The sequence below is a fragment of the Homarus americanus genome, unplaced genomic scaffold (assembly GCF_018991925.1).
Source record: "Homarus americanus isolate GMGI-L3 unplaced genomic scaffold, GMGI_Hamer_2.0 scaffold16430, whole genome shotgun sequence".
In the NCBI taxonomy this organism is placed as follows: domain Eukaryota; kingdom Metazoa; phylum Arthropoda; class Malacostraca; order Decapoda; family Nephropidae; genus Homarus; species Homarus americanus.
Window position 1 is genome coordinate 5,818,453 of NW_024729259.1, and position 19,968 is coordinate 5,838,420.

At 40.5% G+C, this 19,968-nt stretch overlaps 1 protein-coding gene across 1 annotated transcript in view; it reads right to left on the minus strand.

The window, feature by feature from the left end:
• Positions 1-6,323: 6,323 nt before the first annotated feature.
• Positions 6,324-19,968, minus strand: part of LOC121866468 (sodium-dependent dopamine transporter-like) — a 71,587-nt gene continuing 57,942 nt past the window's right edge. The window contains exons 7-13 of the mRNA XM_042366174.1: positions 19,698-19,926; positions 19,346-19,458; positions 18,810-18,950; positions 17,278-17,377; positions 16,973-17,079; positions 16,372-16,548; positions 6,324-14,148 (exon numbers count right to left, since the gene is read on the minus strand). Coding sequence (XP_042222108.1) covers positions 14,050-14,148; positions 16,372-16,548; positions 16,973-17,079; positions 17,278-17,377; positions 18,810-18,950; positions 19,346-19,458; positions 19,698-19,926 — 966 coding nt within the window. The 3' untranslated portion in view covers positions 6,324-14,049. The remainder of the gene's footprint in view (positions 14,149-16,371; positions 16,549-16,972; positions 17,080-17,277; positions 17,378-18,809; positions 18,951-19,345; positions 19,459-19,697; positions 19,927-19,968) is intronic.

Here is a 19,968-nt window from a genome sequence, read left to right on the forward strand (position 1 = left end):
TAACATCCCCTATACTGCCAGACTGGGGTCACTAATTCTAAGGGGGAATACTTAACTCTAATCTTAATTTCTAAGGGTCGCTGCCACCAGACCCCCTCTGAACAGTATGTAACTCGTTAGGTAGCGGGCAGAGTGGACTAGGCATTGGGTTAGTTTTTTCATTGACCAGATCGATAAGGGGAAAGAAGGGTGAAACCATAACATGTCTTAACTAATTTATTCCTTATAAACTATATGGTAACAAAAAAAATACAATTGAGCTGGCCTTCCTCAGAAGAACAACGATGAGTTTGGTTACCCTGCTTACAATATCATTTAACACTTCAGACTGCTCCACCTGTATGGACTATAGCACCTTAGGTCATCATACATAGTAACACCATCTCACCTCCCTGTAGCACCAGCTCACCACACCTGCAAGTGTGATTTCTAGGTGCACACATCAGGCACCTCGTTCGCACGCCGTCCTCGGTGGGTAGAGACGAGGGCTACCCCCAGAGACATACCAGTACTGTTTCTGCGCCTGGCATTATAGGTCGCTCCAAGTGACGACGGCGGAGTTTCTCAAGCATTTCCTTATTTATTCCTATTCATTTGGGGTGGTCTGCTGGGGATCCACAGGTTCACAGTGGAATAGTATAGCTGGTAGTTACCTTGTAGTGGATTCCTCCCCTACAAACGCTGTTTGTCGCTGAGTAGCCGACCCCGCGAATTCCCCAGTGTATGCCTCGTGGTCTAGGTCAACCAGCGCCGCCTTACATAACGGAGGTCAACTATTAAGCCACGCCTACCTCCGCTATATAAGACCTGACCTCGTGGTGACCTACCTCTTTTCTATCTACACCAACCAGCAAGCAACACCTCCTCCTCTTCCTGCCTGGCGGCCCTCGCTCCCGCCAGCGACCATGGCGATCCACAAGCTAGTCCCTTGAGCTTCCTCACCAACCAGCTCTCTCTACTCAACGCTTGTAACCATGCTGCCTTCCCAGCACCAAGCTGCATTGTACATCCAATACAATATGTATACAGAGAGCACATTGTGAGTTTCCTTTCTCCAACCCATCCTGAGTGTGAACCAAACATCTCATACCCCACAACCTCACATGGTGGGACGCTCACAGGGAGGGTGGCCAACGCCCAGCATGGTGCTCCGACCGCGTGTGACCTGCGGTGACGTTAGAACGTAGGACACTGAGAAATAATGCCTGATGGGCGGTTATCACACACCCTGACACATTACTATTTCACTTATACATCAGGCAAAGCTTTAAACTGTAATAACTGCGATATAAGCCTTTTCTACAGGGCGGGCTGTAGCCCGACAGAGGACACTGACCTGAGGTGACGTTAGAATGTAGGACACTGAGGGCAGTGCCCCGTCGCTCATCACAGCGTAGGCCTACAGTTTCCAATCTTTAATTTTTACTTTTATTTCTCATGGTTCTCACCTGAACACTTTCCGGTATATTGTAACTCATGCCTTATAAACACCTATTTTAATCCTAAATTACACACTAAGATAAGGTTCTGGTTTGCTAGTTCGTGGGTAAATTCATTGGGTTATAATATCAACGCGGCACACTCGAGGCGGGTACAGGACGCTCCCTAAAACAAAAGTCGAATGTTCATGGCGTGGGTATATCCACTTCACTTAAAACTGTAAATAGGGATCCTCCTCTCACACATTGCACTATTTGAACACAGACATAAGATTCTCTGATCACTGTGCATGTCGTGGGTATATGTCACGTGAGGATACGAGGTGTATTAAGTTCACACCGATGCATACAAGATATTTCCTTTCAAGTATAGTTTCTGGGTCACTCCCAACACCTCACATAGTTCTGATACATTTATCCTTTTTCCAGATCATTGTTCTCATGTATTTTCATATGATATCTCTGGAAGTTATGTTCGCTACACGTTCACAGACGTAAATAGTATGACCTTCAAACCATGATCCACACTTAGTCCGGCTCAACTGGACTTTCCCAATCATCTTATGGATACCCTGAGTTCTCCTTAATGCTATGAATACATACAATTAATATTATATAACCGTACCTGGGTACAATACAACACATAATTCAGTAACATTGAGTAGGTGAGTTATCCTTTATCAATGTTTCCCGTTTTCTGAGATTCTACAAGCGCGGTGGATTTGAATGTTATGTAGCGTAATATGAATTACAGGGGTTTTTAGGAATGACAATGATGTGCGCAGTACACCCCATATCTGAGGGATGGCAATCACAGTCTCAGCTCTAAATGTTTCGGGCTGCTTTTACCAACCCTCCAAGATTTTGCATCTATCTGGGGACTGGACTTTTAATTTATCCATCCCAGTCTCCGCCATCACTTGGCCCTCAACTTCGCTCAGTAATATTTTTATTATCATCTTATCCTTATATGACCAGGGTGAAACTATGGGCAAGTTTATTTACGCCATTTGCCTTTGTCTGCCCAGCAGTAATACTGGATGTTAATCGATTTGCGGATCATATTCCGGGGTAATGGTTGGCGAGTTGTCCGGACATCTTGGACTATTCTTTGACACTGGGTCTTGCAGCTTGTTAACTCAGGGTGTGGTTGTTGTGTAGGCGACAGCTCCTACATCTTAAGCAAATTCACCTCTAGGTGCCCCCTGGGCCGGTCATCCTCGTTACACGAGGGGCAACCATTATTATTATTTATATAAGACCAAAGTATCTAATTTTTCTTTTCTGTACATTTCAAGTATTTATTTTAAAGTTTTTGCTAAACTTAGGAATTTTTCATGTTTTCTTGTCACTTTAACTTATTCTTAACATTCGGCTGTAACACCACATTTCAAAGGACGCCTCAACCTCTTTCTGGTGTCTTCTGAAAGTGCAGCAGACTTTTCCTTAAACTGAAGTTAATGTGACTAATGCTCCCCCCCCCTTTTTAGATCGTTGAGAGTATTAGATGATGTTATTACTTAACCCGCTATACATCCAGATTCTGGGGTCACTAATTCTAAGGGGGATAACTTAGCTATAGCCTTAATTTTAAAGGTTGCTGCCACCAGACCCCCTCTGGGCAGTTTGTAGCTCGTTAGGTAGCGGGCAGAGTGAACTAGGCATTGGGTTGGGTTTTTCATGGACCAAATCGATAAGGGGAAGAAGGGTGAAACAATAACATGTCTTAACTAATTTATTCCTTATAAAACATATTGCATTCCGTCAAAATACCAGAAGAGTTGGCCATCCTCAGAAGAACAACTATGATTTTAGTTACACTGCTCAACAACAGACGTCTTACATTAATTGCGTGTCATTAACAAACTCATTCCCGATAACAATCATTGACCTCCTTACCTCGGTCATCCCTTCTTACAATAACACTCAACACGTCAGACTGCTCCACCTGTATGGAATATTGCACCTTAGGTTATCATACATAGTAGCACCATCTCACCTCCCTGTAGCACCATCTCAACACACCTGTTACACTCCACACCTGCAGGTATGGGACTCCTAGTAATTTCTAGGTACACATATCAGGCACCTCGTTCGCACACCGCCCTCGGTGGGTAGAGACGAGGGCTTCACCAAGAGACGTACCAGTACTGTTTCTACGCCTGGTATTATAGGTCGCTCCAAGTGACGACCGCGGAGTTTCTCAAGCATTCCATTATGTATTCCTACTCATTTGTGGTGGTATGTCGGGAATCCACAGGTTCACAGTGGAGTAGTGTAGCCGTGAGTAGTCATCTCACATGGTGGGGCCAGCACGAGGTAATGGCCGCCGTTCTGGTGAGTTAAAAAACCCGGGAACCTGTGTTGATGAGAGAGTAAGTGCCACTGAGAAATAATGGCTGATGGGCCGTTACCACCCACCCCAACACATAACTATTTCACTTTATACATCAGGCAAAGTTTTAAACTGTAATAACTGCTATATAAGTCTCTTTTATTAGGGCTGAATACAGACCGATGAAGTTCACTGACCTGTGTTGATGAGAGAGTAGGTACCACTGAGGCTCGAGGTCCCGACTCCCGCGCCTCTCACGACGTCGGCCTACAGTTTCCAATCTTTAATTTTTACTTTGATTTCTTATGGGTCTCACATGAACACTTTCCCGTTTATTGTGACCGTTTATTTTAATCCTAACTTACATACTTGAATATGGTTCGGGTTTGACAGTCTCTGGGAAATTAATTGGGCTATATCAACAACGCTCACCTTTAAGCCGGGTACAAAGGACGCTACCCTGAAACAAAAGTCGAATGTTCATGGCGTGGGTATATCCACTTCACTTAAAACTGTAATTAGGGATCCTCCTCTCACACATTGCACTACTTGAACACAGACATAAGATTCTCTGGTCACTGAACATGTCGTGGGTATATGTCACACGAGAATACGAGGTGTATTAAGTTCACACCGATGCATACAAGATATTTCCTTTCAAGTATAGTTTCTGGGTCACTGCCAACACCTCACATAGTTCTGATACATTTATCCTTTTTCCAGATCATTGTTCTCATGTATTTTCATATGATATCTGCGGAAGTTATGTTCGCTAAACGTTCACAGACGTAAATAGTATGACCTTCAAACCACGATCTACACTTAGTCCTAAAGTACACTAGTCCGGATAAACTGGACTTTCCCAATCTTCTATAGATACCTTGAGTTCTCCTTAATGCAATGAATACATACACTTAATATTATATAACCGTACCTGGGTACAATTCAACAAATGATTCAGTAACATTGAGTAGGTGAGTTATCCTTAATCAATATTTCCCGTTTTCTGAGATTCTACAAGCGCGGTGGATTTGAATGCTATGTAGCGTAATATGAATTACAGGGTTTTTTTTAGGAATGACTATAATGTGCGCAGTACACCGCTTTGGAGTTTATAAACACCTATGTGAGTTCGAGGAAATTACCTCGTCGAATGTTCACACCTGCAGCTGGTGGATCATTGGATGCCCGCCCCACTAAGGGTGAGTCAAGGCTGAAGGTTGAAGAAGCAGTTCATAAAAATTTCAGGACTTTTTTTTTTCGTTGTGAGAGTTGTGTACTCTTGGAACAAACTGCCCGAGAGAGCTGTGGCGGCACCGAGTGTGAGCTCAACCAAGACCAGACTTGACCAACTCTGGCACAGGTACAGATACATTCTGGAACTAATACATGCCCATTAGCGCCCAACAGCGAGTTCTATGTTACCGACCGCCCAAGCGGCTAACAGTGGCGAAGACGAAGAGGATAAATTAAAGTTCTTATTATGATTTTTTTCGCACATTTAACATGACAGCTAATGTTATTACCCAATTTTTTTTTTTGCACTTGTTGAAGTTTCCTGTTACCTGCCATAACTTTTATTTTAGGATTTATTTCCAATATGGAAACAACTATTACTTTCGTCTTGACAGCATTTTACTCTTAATCCATGTTCTTCACCTATTTCTTCTAATCTGTTAACCAATTTTTTTTAACGCCTCCTCACTATCTGCGATAGAGCAGTATTGACGACTGACCCGCCGACGATTTAGCATAGTAAGCGATTATAAAACCGCCGCAGTTTCACTGTTTTATAGAGGACACTGTCGTAGTGTGTGCATTTTTAACCCAACCCAACCGTAACATAAAACCGTTGGTAAAATTTCACTTGTTGCCACTATACGAAATCGAAGTTGAAACTGTTTTCCCAATGGTTTTTGATCTGTTATGAACGAATTTGACCTTTATTTCTGGCGCAAATCAATAGTTTCTGAGATAAGGCACCCTTCCCATCTCAGAATCCAGAGATTTGCTATAAAAATCAAGGTAAAAAGTGTTCAAAACACATCGAAAACCATAGGAAAAACAAATCCCTACCCAACCTAACCCAATCTAGAATTGTCAATACTGATTGCAACTATAAAATTCACGACATTCGTTCAGTGGCAACACGTGAAAGATTAAATTTTCATACATATTACAATGTTAAATATCTCGCTTATACGTAATTTGCGCCATAAATGTCATTGAAGAAAAGTGTCTTAGAATTGTCAAAACTATTGATTGCAACTATAAAATTTCCGAGATGGTGCAGTGGCAACAAGTGAAATAATATCAAACCGTTTTATGGAGGACACTATCGTAGTTTGTGCTATTATTTTTTAACCCAAACCAACCTAACCCAACCCCTTAACATAAAACCGACGCATTACCGCCGAGAAGACTTTTTTCCCCTTATCTATGTTAGTGTTTACCCTTCAACGTGAGTGGTGTTGTTATGTTTTGGAGCCCAACCCCACACCTTATGGATTATACTAGTCTAAGTAAAATCGGAGTAAGGAAAAAAATCACGTTAATTACATTTTAATCTCACAATCCATTACATCAAACGATAGCATACAAAACAGCTACGTCATTAGTACACAATTCTCTACAAATTCTCCGAGCGGTGTGTTGTCCTGCCTTGTTCTACATATATATAGCATCAACGATACAGCCTAACAAACATACAATACATCTAACTATGGTGAAAAAAATGAGAGGCTACTCATATTTAAAACACATATATACAATAATGAATATAAGTACAGTACAAGGACCTACAGTATATGGCTAATGAGTACACCCGGACAAGTCACTAACAAATAAAATTTTTTGTATCCACCTTAAGACTAGGCTATGTACAACAGCCGCTCTCCTAGCGACTTTTGTGCGGGCAGCTGATACCAGTAAGCAGATAGCTGCAGCTGGTGTGTTGTGTTGCAGCTGATACCAGTCAGCTGATGTCTTCGGCTGGTGAGTGTTGCTGCAGTTGATACTACCTGTATTCAGCAGGTGGCTACAGCAGCTGTTTGCATTTTGTTACAACTGATACCAGTCAGCAGGTGGCTATAGTCAAAATCTGTTCTCTACAGCTTGTATTATAACTTAACAGCAGGTGCTGTACCACTACAGTTAGCAATGTGCCAATAGTTAGTATTTTACCACTGCAGTTAGTGTTGTACCACTGCAGTTAGTGTTGTACCACTACAGTTAGTGTTGTACCACTACAGTTAGCACAATACCACTACAGTTAGTACTGCACTAATACAGCTACGGTATAACTACAGTTAATAGTGTACCACTACAGGAAGTACTGCATTACTAGTTAGTACTGTACCACAACAGTTGGTACTGTACCACAACATCTAGTACTGTACCACTAAAGCTAGCACTATACCACTACAGCTACCCTAAGTTGTACCACTACAGCTAGTACTGTACCACAGCAGATAGTACTGTACCATTACAAATAAGTGTCACTACAGCTAGTACTGTAACACTACAGCTTGCAATGTACCATTATAGATAGTACTGCATCAGTACAAACACTACCCTTACAAAAAAGTACTGTACTAGTACACCTAGTACTCTATCATTACAAATAATAATGTACCAGTACAGCTGGAACTGTACCAATACTGTACAGATAAAATTTTACCATTACAAATGCTGTACAATTTACCACTACAAATAGTATTGTATCATTACCATCAGGGGCGGATCCAGGAATATCAAAGGGGAGGGGTCCAAGAAGTTGTGGGGTGAGATAACATGGCGGGTACAGCGAGCCCACCCAGCTTTTTATTAATTTTTTTTTAAATCTGACTATTATCATGGGCATTTTGAGGCCATTTTGAAGCCATGTACACTTGATATTAGGAGTTATTGAGGACAATAGTAATTACTTTTTACGATAAAAAAGTTTGAGTACAATATTGCATTAAAGAAAAGTATTGGAATTTTCTGATGAAAAGGGGGGTCCGGACCCCCCTCCTTGGATCCGCCCCTGACCACTAGCACTGAACCACTACACCTACCGGGTTAGTAGTGTCACCATCAGACAACACTGTACAACTATATTATGTACAGTACTAGATAAACTGTTTTACTACAACTACTGCTGTACCACTCCACTTACTACTGTACCATTACACCTACTAATGCATCATTATAGATTATACTGTACCATTGAAGCTAGTACAGTACCATAACAGATAATGTTGTATCAGTACAGCTCGCACGGTAACTTTACTTATTAGTACTGTACCACTTTAGCTAACTCTACCACTACACTAGCACTGTACCCTACAGCTATTTGTGTATAACTACAGCTAGTACTGTACTGCTACAATGGTTCTGCAGTACTACAACTAGTTCGACATCGCTATACTGTACTGTATACTACAGATGGTTTTGTACTACTAAAATTGTACTGTACTGCAGCTAGAACTGTACTGCTACACTATTAATGTCCACTACACTGGTACCATACGCTATAGCATATTTTGTGCCATTACAATGGTACCGTACCGCTACATTGGAACCATTACACTCGTACTTAACTGTACCACTACACTGGTACTGTACTGCTACAGTGATACTGTACCATTACAGTGGAATTTACCACTACACTGGTACTGTAACACTACACTGTACCTCTACATGAAGAAATAAAAAATGGCTTTAGTAATAAATAAAGCACCTTCAATACCACTTTCTACATATTTTTTCTACCGAGAATATATGATTTTACACGTACTAAATATATTGTTTATATATTGACACACTGCTTAAAACAATTTTAAGTACAGTGCATTGTGTGCCAACCTACCGACAACGCAAGGTAATCCTCAACACAAATAAGTTAAAGCGACGGCAACATTTGGCTGTGCTGCAGTGACCGCTTGTTAGCCCTAGTGAACACAAATCAGTCATGGGTGCAGTCTACTAGTCACTGACACGAAGTCACACAAAAAGGTCAGTTAATGACCTCTACTGGAACAATGACCGTAGGCCACACTTTACATTTGGTAAACAGAACAAGTTGACAGAGATACAATAGTCAGATACCCGCGAACACCACGAACAGTTTGTAGTCTCCCAGTTAAACATGTAACGTATTACTAACCTCTATATTATGTGATGCAGTACATAACAAATTATAGTTTATATATTATATTCAAAGTGTAACATCTGCGTTACAGGAACGCTGGTTATTACACCATATAACAACATTAAAATCGCACAAGATAACAGCAACAGCACACCAACGATAGTATGTCACATTTGACCACAGATGAACGTCATTTGATAAATTTACTGCGCATGGCAGCTTTGGTTTTAAATAAGAAAGTAATCCATCTCCCCCAAGAGACTGTTTTCAGAGAAAACTAATGTACTTGTGGAGTTACGTTGCCATAGTAGTAGGTGGTAGTGAGACATACCCCTTGTGGGTGTGTTCGTCACTTGTGAATGGGTGAGAAGCGAAATATCCCATTCACAACTACTGAACACAGCTTGTAGTGACTCACTCAACTTATACCCTTTCATACTGTTGAAATGGCTAGGAAGTCTTATAATATAATAAATTCTCCTATGTATTGTACGTACAAAATCTACGGATGTTCGAACCACACTGTATATTTCTAGCTATCAACTTTTTTATAATCTGTATTCCTGAATAAAATAAAGCTTTAAAGTTCTAATGGGAAGTTTCTTTACAACAGTTTTTACTATCTATAGTTTGTACAAAAATAACGGATTTAAAGTTGAGAACATTGTGTAGAATACCCAACAGCGCCACCAAATACCCCAACCCACAGAACCGAAGTTGATTCTGTTTACAGTAACCCGCTAAAGTCATCAGTCTTGCTACAAATTTCCGGACGTAACACCAATTAGGATGTTGTTTAATAAGTATTTTCATTAATGTGTATTATGTCCCGCCTGTAAGTCACAACTTAATTTCTAAAGAGTGAACGTTACATTTGATTATGACGTGATTAAACTTAACAAAACAAAGGAATAATATATATTAAAATACTAAAGTAACAAGTATATAAGCAAATAAGTTAACTACAGTACTTGATTAAGTAAATTAAATTAGACACTGGGTCTGTAAACCCATCACGGTCTAGGATGACTGAATAGGCCTACCATTAAGTTTCTGCCAAGTTGGTTTGATATAGAGAGTAATTTATGAACAGGTAACAAACGTTAAAGTTGCCCGTAAGATTTAATACAATTAAATAAAACAGATAATTATTACTGTATTACTATTTAATTAATGCTGTTATCAGAATTTAAACTTCGTTACCCTGTTCAAATTGTCTGCTTTTTTATTAAAAAATCAAAATCCTCCCCTCCAAAAAGGAAGACGTAATTTCAATTAATAAAGTGATAGAGCTGGGTAATGCATTCTTATTAACCTTTTAGATATCAGAAAAGATGACTCATAAATATATTTGGAGCACTGTGAGAGGTTAAGTGTCGTGAAACAAGTTGTATGGGAAGCTTCGACGTCAACATGGTTCATTATACTGTAACACAACAAGGATTTATTTTATTATATTAAATACATTTTGGACTATTTGAAATCTGTGATTTAGAAATATTTGTAAAATGCTGGAATGACTAAGATTTCAGAGGAGTTAAACTGTTAAAGTAAATTAAAATATATTGTTGTATTGTGATGAGCTGCTTTAAAACCATCCCCCGGGAATGTGTACTTTGTGCAGAAAAAAAAATCCAGTTATGCCGAACATGTCATGTGGCGGGAAAATCAAACTACCCTACAAAAGTGCCCAATTAACCATTATGAAAGCGAAGACCTTGTACGACAATCTTGAAGAGTAGCAAACCTAAAATAAATGACGAAATTTTATCGGGGAACCCAAAACCATAGTCAACCCAAAACCTGATCAAGAAAAACTGGGTTGACAGGTACTGGAGACCTGCAGTCACATCCGCCAGGTGAGTTAAAATACTGCTAGACTAACTGTTGATTGTATCCATATTATTTTAAATCTATGTTCTATTAATGAAGTCGACCGAAGAAGTGAAACTGATGAATTATTTATTATTGAGCCAGGGTTTTGTTCATAGTTTAAAACTGGTCTACAACAAGTGTTTGATGCGTGGAATAAAAATCTAAGTATAGTAGGAATAACCTTTATCACTTCAACTATTTTTTAGCGAAAACCAAAATCGATCAGCTTATATTCTGAAAATTTGGTGAAAGCTGTGTCAGAAGGAAATCGGGTTTTATGCAGACTACTTACTAGCGAACACAGCCACCTGACACTCCTGCAACCTTATTTAATGTAGATGGTACCAGCGTTAACTACGAATGTCATTGTCTTCTGAAGTAATAAATTGTTCAGTTTTGATTTTGAATCATTCCCGCGTTAGAGTCAGGAAGCAAACCTTTTTAATTCTAGATCTGAAACCCACAGTATACTATCTATTGATATCAGCTCAACCAACACAAAACACAACTAAGTGCCTAAAAACAGTTTTCATGATGCAAAAGTATGGTCATTGAGACCTATTTAAATGATCTATTTACTGTACTTGTTTTATCATCACTAATAAATTTATAGATGTTTGAAATATACGCTCTCAGAGTTATATATAACAATAGTTATTAAGATATAGATAAATTAGTCATGATTTGCTGTAAAGGTCAGGTTGTCGTTGCTAGGTTACTGAGGTAAGAATAACGCTGGGTATTACACCAAACAATAGAAATGAACATACGATTATGTAGATAGAATTTATAGGTTTGCATTAAAAAATTTATCCGAGAGATATATAGAGATATGTCGTAACTGATAATGTGTTGACTTAAGCCCTAGAGTCAAGTAGCGAGGTAGGGACAATTCTCCATGAGAGAACTCTTACAAGACAAAAAACCCTTGAACATTACTTATTCTGGACAAAATTCCACTGAGGTATTACTTCTGGGAAAAATATTAATTGCATATGACTTGCATATACAGGTAATTCCACTCAGACATGAGTGTCCCCTTTAGGAATATATATAATTACCTGATTAAATTCCACTTTAACACAATTCATTCTTGACAAAAATCCTTTCTTGAAAGCAGTTCTATTACGGTAAAACTTTTAGAACAGATCACCTTCATATTATATTAGTTAATAAAAATTTTCTAAGGAATATTCGTGAAATTGTTTTGCGGTTGGGTCTTATACGATGCCTTCCGTCATGGCGATTTTCTTTTTGGTGCGTGTTTTTGGTTTATTTCAGGAGTTTAATATTTGCTTCAGTGGGGTCTTGCTAGTGAAGTTTTATTCTGACGAAATCTGCCTCTGATTACTGTATTTCTTATTTTAATTTTTTCCCAATTTTGTTGAAGTTGATTTTAATCTGATATTTTTTTTTCCCATGAAGTCGTTTATCTTTTAAGTTTTGTTATAAAATTTCGTGTGGATGGAATTTTATCTGGGTGGAAGTTTGTTCTCGCAAAGTATTTTGTCCAAGAGAATATTTGTTCCGACTGGATTGCATGACAACTAAATTATAACAAAACAGACGCACCACATAATATCCATGAATTGTTCTCACAATAACACTAAGCATAGGAAGAAAAATGTCTAAACACTAAAAAAATGCATATAATGTTTTTTAACAGGAAGCTTGGTATGTGATCCATCATATCAGCGAGGTTTGTGTGTTTTATTCGTCGTAAACTCAGTAGTAGTTGGAAAAAAAGATGCTGGCACTGGACACTCAAAGACTCGTAAGTTAGATTTTCACCCAAACTCCACCATAACGTCAGCATCCCATTTGCGTCTAAACTCTCAAGTGTTATGTAAATAGACGCGCTTTTATATTCGTAGTTATGTAGGAGGAAAAATAACTTTCGAATCTTTGAGAAACCGGGGCCAGGGTCATGGAAACCAGATGAGCAACGTAACTGGTTTTCGATTCTCAAAAGTTCGCACATCGTTTTTCTCCCGTAATTATTCTTGAAGGTGAAAACGTGTTAAATTACAATCGAGTCAACAGTAATTCCCATGTAATTTTGTTTAACATATTTGTGGCATAGCTAAACTAAATCAGAAGCGTTCTCACATCTGTAGCTTTGGACAAGGGGAAATAAAACATACGAATCTTTGAGAAACCAGACCCAGCTGGGCTGTAAATGTGAGCGGCGGGTGGCGGATGTGTTTCACTGCACGGTAAACTGGGCGTCAGCATAACCAGCACACTCACTTCTGACTCACACAGTCTCGTCCCTTCCAAATGGTACACTTACCCCCTTTGGTCCATGTAGGGTAGTCTTATTTTTATAATCCAAATGGGGCACCCGGCTCTCGTTTTGGTCTAAATCAGGAAACCACCATCTCACTGTCTGCAGAGTCTAAATGACAACATCCACGTTTTCTTCTTCACTTATTTGTCTTCCAATCCACTGGTCTTGACGGAACGACCATTTGCTCACTAGGTATAGATGGTGTACGTTTCTTTCCAGTGATCCAGATAGTACAACTCAACGTTTAGTTTCAGGTGGTGCAGCTCCCTGCTTACTGATCCAGACGGTGCACATTTTTACCCATTGGTTCGGATATGTCACACAACCTCTCATTGGTGCACGTGGGTAACATCCACTGTACTACTGGTTAAGACTGTTCATACACATTTAAGTCCTCACTGGGCACTCAAGCTATCGTTGATTAAAATGGACCCGTCATTCTCTCTGTGGTCGGAATGTTTACGTCTCATCTTTCCCATCCCTTAATTATAGTAGTGGGTGCCGCACTACCTCAGACTACGGGGTAGCAGGCCGTGTTAGGTACCGAGAGAGACTGGGACATAAGTTCAGGCTAAGTGAAGAGGAAGGAATGATATTTACCTTTGGGAGTCTAAAGGTTTAGTATTCCCCATAGTCCAAAATTAAAGGGACAACAGCAAAACTTCGCTATACAGATATCTAAATAGGACTGTGATAGTCTTAGAATAATGCTTGACAAGCTGACGGACAGACCATTACGTCCACTAATAAACACCAACACTGAAAGTTTAACGTATGCCAAACATCCAGATAGATTTTCCCTGGATATGACACAATAATCAACAAGACGTTCTTTATAAAGAGGTAGTCACTGCCTTGGTATGTAAAATTCCTTGACAACTGAGAAGACGCGAGCCATTATATCCGTAATGTAGAGGCGTGGGAGGGTTGAAGAGTGTTGAGAGGCGTGGGATAGGTGGCGGTGGGCGTGGGTGACTCACAGGTGGAGCCAATGGCTACAGTCGAGGCAAGGGGCCTCACCCGTCTGTAGTACTTTCTGGTGCTCTCCCTCTGGTGTGATGCTCAGCAACAGCCTCTGTAACATAAAGCGTCGTTTACACATTGTTAATACTTCGTGTTAATCTGCTGGTAGTGTTCTAACAGTGTTGTTGTACGTAGTGTTCTAACAGTGTTGTTGTACGTAGTGTTCTAACAGTGTTGTTGTACGTAGTGTTCTAACAGTGTTGTTGTACGTAATGTTCTAACAGTGTTGTTGTACGTAGTGTTCTAACAGTGTTGTTGTACGTAGTGTTCTAACAGTGTTGTTGTACGTAGTGTTCTAACAGTGTTGTTGTAGGAAGTGTTCTAACAGTGTTGTTGTACGTAGTGTTCTAACAGTGTTGTTGTACGGAAGTGTTCTAACAGTGTTGTTGTACGTAGTGTTCTAACAGTGTTGTTGTAGTAAGTGTTCTAACAGTGTTGTTGTACGTAGTGTTCTAACAGTGTTGTTGTACGTAGTGTTCTAACAGTGTTGTTGTACGTAGTGTTCTAACAGTGTTGTTGTAGGTAGTGTTCTAACAGTGTTGTTGTACGTAGTGTTCTAACAGTGTTGTTGTAGGAAGTGTTCTAACAGTGTTGTTGTACGTAGTGTTCTAACAGTGTTGTTGTACGTAGTGTTCTAACAGTGTTGTTGTACGTAGTGTTCTAACAGTGTTGTTGTACGTAGTGTTCTAACAGTGTTGTTGTACGTAGTGTTCTAACAGTGTTGTTGTAGGAAGTGTTCTAACAATGTTGCTGTACGTAATGTTCTAACAGTGTTGTTGTACGTAATGTTCTAACAGTGTTGTTGTAGGAGTGTTCTAACAGTGTTGTTGTACGTAGTGTTCTAACAGTGTTGTTGTACGTAGTGTTCTAACAGTGTTGTTGTACGTAGTGTTCTAACAGTGTTGTTGTACGTAGTGTTCTAACAGTGTTGTTGTACGTAGTGTTCTAACAGTGTTGTTGTAGGAAGTGTTCTAACAATGTGTTGTTGTACGTAGTGTTCTAACAGTGTTGTTGTACGTAGTGTTCTAACAGTGTTGTTGTACGTAGTGTTCTAACAGTGTTGTTGTACGTAGTGTTCTAACAGTGTTGTTGTAGGAAGTGTTCTAACAATGTTGCTGTACGTAATGTTCTAACAGTGTTGTTGTACGTAGTGTTCTAACAGTGTTGTTGTAGGAAGTGTTCTAACAGTGTTGTTGTACGTAGTGTTCTAACAATGTTGTTGTACGTAGTGTTCTAACAGTGTTGTTGTACGTAGTGTTCTAACAGTGTTGTTGTACGTAGTGTTCTAACAGTGTTGTTGTACGTAGTGTTCTAACAGTGTTGTTGTACGTAGTGTTCTAACAGTGTTGTTGTACGTAGTGTTCTAACAGTGTTGTTGTACGTAATGTTCTAACAGTGTTGTTGTACGTAGTGTTCTAACAATGTTGTTGTACTATGTGTTCTAACAGTGTTGTTGTACGTAGTGTTCTAACAATGTTGTTGTACGTAGTGTTCTAACAGTGTTGTTGTAGGAAGTGTTCTAACAGTGTTGTTGTACGTAGTGTTCTAACAATGTTGTTGTACGTAGTGTTCTAACAGTGTTGTTGTACGTAGTGTTCAAACAGTGTTGTTGTACGTAGTGTTCTTACAGTGTTGTTGTACGTAGTGTTCTAACAGTGTTGCTGTACCTAAGTGTTCTAATAAACTGCTGCTAAGACTTGGTTCAGAGGGTCTAAGGAAAGGTTATCTCCAATTCAGTCACATGACAGTTTCTAAATTTGGAAAATAAAGAGTCAACACACTCACGTAGAAAACATTGGTAAATAGATAAGCAGACAGACAGATTGAATGATAGAGATATATAGATATTTATTCTGTAAAATCGCCATTTTAAGTTCGTACTGATTCAGTTTATAAACATTTTAGAGGGCATTACTCAGTTGAGTGTTCCTACTTGGAACTAACGGCGGATGCCCGCCCCACTCGAGGGTCACAGCTCAAGGTTGAAGAAGCCACAAGTTCAGAAAAATGCCATGGTGAGAATTGTGAACTCTTGGAACAATCTGTCAGAGGTCTGTTACAGCACCGAGTGTGAACTCATTCAAGATCAGACATGACCAACGCTGGCGTAGGTACAGATATATTCTGGAGCCAGTACATGCCCAGCAGTACTTGTCAACTGTGCGTAATTGAGACGTGACTGACTGCCCAAAACGGTAGAGGATAATATATATATATATATAGTATACAGCATGTTACATATAAACACAGGTATACAATGTACGTAGACATTTACCTGTTTAAGAGAGCCGGGCTGGCGGCAGACGGTAATGACCATCCAAAGAGGGATCATGAACATGGAGGATGAGGTAATGAGCCACCCCACCGCCTCGGCCCAGCGCGGGTACTTGTAATGGGTGGGGCCGTGGTATTCCAGCTGACCCGTAATTTGACTCTGTAGCCCGATCAGTATCTGGTGGCCGGGTACGTGGGAGAGAGGAATTATGGCGTTATTGTCAGTAAGGGAGGTGAAATAAGGCTGCACAACGATCAAACAAAACAATAATAAGGTCGAACAGATACAATGACCACCCAATCCATTTTCTGAATAGTAGGCTACTTGAGTCATTTTTCTGAAATTTATAAACAGTCTAGTGAATATATATCATAATTAACAAGTAACCGAAATCATTAGTTGTGGTTTACGATTACAAGTGTATTCACTCAGGTACTAACTAGGATTTAACTCCCATTTTGCCCAAAGAAACAAATATTAAAAAACCGTACAGTACTCCTATAATTAGAAAATAATGCGCAAAAATCTAGTTGCTTGATCTTGCACGGCATGTAAAGACGAAAAGAAGAGACGTAAAGATGATTCACAATAACTTGCTCACCGTGATGAGGATGAAGAGCGGGGACACAAACTTCCAGCAGACCCTCCAGTACAGCCGTGGCCTAAAGCCTAGCATGTGTTGGATGTCTGCACTGAACCTCCGCAAACCTAACACACAACACAAACTTTACTCAAATACATCATTAATGACAAGTAAAGATTTAGTTATAAAATACATGTGTTGTTATTTACATATGGTGCAAGAGTATTATGAAGATAACAAAATATTTAAAAAAATTGGAATCTATCCATTTCATGTATAAGACCTAAAACCGGTATGCAAGAAGCAGATAACAGCCGACTTACCATAGAACCAGGAGACAGCGACGGCTTCGAAGAGAGCCGAACATAAAAGTGAGATGCCGGCTGCGTAAGTGTCCAGCCAGTGGAACACATACATCCCTCCCTGCACCACCACCATCAAGTAGTGTGTGTAATATGCCAAAAAAATGTACATTATTAAATAAGTCTTCCCTTTCTTCCCTTCCAGAATAGTTACTGTTTTAGGAATATAATTTTTGTTAAGAACAAGCGTGTGGTTCACTAGCACTTTAGACATTTTGTGAATAATAACATATTCAGGGGGATATGGTGGTGTGTCGAGGGGGGAGGTTCGGGGGCTCAAACTCCTCATGACATTGAATTAAGGTTAATTCCTGTTCCCTAGATTTAGTAAGAAATCAGAGCTCCTGGGAGTTCCTGCACCTGGCCCCCCACCCCCTAGGGCCTTGATCATGAACATCACGCCAAAAATCCTTGTCAATATAAATCTCCCAATGGAAAACTCTAGCTCCGAGCTTGGGTGAATCCAGAGTGCCCTCCCCGTAGTTCTGTTGTTGTTACAATGTTATTACTGCGCTTCAACTACTAAGGTTTTTTAAGCGTGTAAAAAAGGTTAGTAATTACACCAATACATCACCAATTAAAATTTATGAGAGATAAAACTCTGTGTTCCTGTTCTGTTCTTCGCACGTGTTTGATTACCTCCTCTATGTTCGTCATTGATTGGTTAGTTAATTAGCCAACCGGAGTCGAAGTGCATCAGACGCTGCCACTATAGCTCCCAGACTCTCAAGCTGGATTTCAGCCTTCAGCGTGAGCTCCCCCCCCCACCTACCCGGATTCGACTGTTATGTTTACCTACTAGACGTGTTGCTATAAGTCATTATTAAGATAGAGCCACAAAGGATAAAACATCTTAAAATGTAACCTACTGTACACCAGTCATATAATATCTACACTAGATGATAGCAAGTCTTCCTTATCATGATGCTGTAGATATTAACAAAATGACACGATATTTGTATAACGTTTGAGCCCAGTTCAGACGTCCTTGAGATGGTGGTACAGTCCCCTTCACTAGTGTGTTTACAGGAGCTCGTCAGGTTTTTGCAGTGTGGCAGCCCTGTGTTTCATTACATTCGACAGAAGGAAACTCGCAAGAGTAAACAAACTATGAAATCAGAGTAAAACAATATTAAAACAATTACCTCAATATAATAATTTGTGGAATGTTTATATGACGAGCCCCTGTAAACGCACTTGTGAAGGCGACTGACTGTTCCTGTTGTTTTGTCACGTGTCAATATTTTAGAAAGATTTTTTTTCTGCCAGTAACTTCTCTGAGACAAATACTGCGCGCACGATTAAACAATGTTGACTGAGGCTTTGTTAGGACCCACTGGAAAAACAAACCCATCCAGCAGTTAGGTCAGGAATGGAGGGTAATGAATTTCCTAACTTGAACAAAAAAGGGATATTAGAACTATAAGCAAGACTGGGGAAGGCGTATAGAGACGAGAAGAGGAGCGTAGGGTGGAAGAACACTTTGTACCCACCTGACAGAAGCTGGTGATGGAGACGAGGAAGGAGGAAGTGACAACTATGGCGGTGAAAAACTCCCTCCTGATGGTCTTCCTGCCGAAGGTCAGTCTCAGCTCGTCCAGTAGTCCAGTGATCACACACTCCAGCCCGCCCATCTGAGGAAGGGACGCCCGTGGTCAGGCGTGTGTGTGTGTGTGTGTAGGGGAGGGCAGCGGGTAGTTGTGTGGGATCAGCAGGCACTTGTGTGGGGTCAGCAGGCAGTTATGTGGGGTCGGCAGGCAGTTGTGTGGGATCAGCAGGCAGTTGTGTGGGGTCGGCAGGCAGTTGTGTGGGGTCAGCAGGCAGTTGTGTGGGGGACCAGCAGGTAGTTGTGGGGGACCAGCAGGTAGTTGTGGGGGACCAGCAGGCAGTTGTGTGGGATCAGCAGGCAGGTGTGTGAATTAAGTTAGGTTAGGTTAGTAAGGGTGAGAGAGTCAACGAATAAAGAAAGTCAGGAGTGAGTGACGACACAGCAGGCGAGTACCAATACATAATTTAGGTCAGTACTCACGCCAGAGTCGAGGCCGAGGGCAATGAGCATAAGAAAGAAGAGGCAGGACCAGAACTGTGACCCAGGTAGTGTGGCCACTGCCTCCGGGTACACCTGGAACACCAACCCGGGACCTGTTGGAGGGGGGGTGTAAGTTCCAGGTCACAGGTCAACTACATTATATGGAGTCCTATTATAATCAACAAATTCGAATGAAAATGCAATTATAATAAAAGCCCAACTGTGTGTGTGTGTAGGGGGGGGGGCATACATACTAAGATACGATCATAAATGTAAACACCAAGCGGTAAAGAGATAAGAGTGACAAATCTATGGTAATGACAACAACAACACAATTTTAACAAGCATTTACCATCAGTGGCGACGGTACTGATGTGAGTCTTCTGCTTAAAGGCCATATAACCCAAGTAGGTGAAGATGACCAGCCCGGAGTAGAAGCTGGTGAAGGCGTTGACCAAGCTGGTGATGAGACAGTCCCGGTAGCAGTTGTTGTTGAAGTTATTGTAGGAGGCGTAGGATAGGTGGACGCCGAAACCTGCCCCTACTGAGAAGAACACCTGTACAGCAGCCTCGTACCACACCTGCCAGAGGACCATGACAGGAGTGAACAGGTGTGTGTGTGT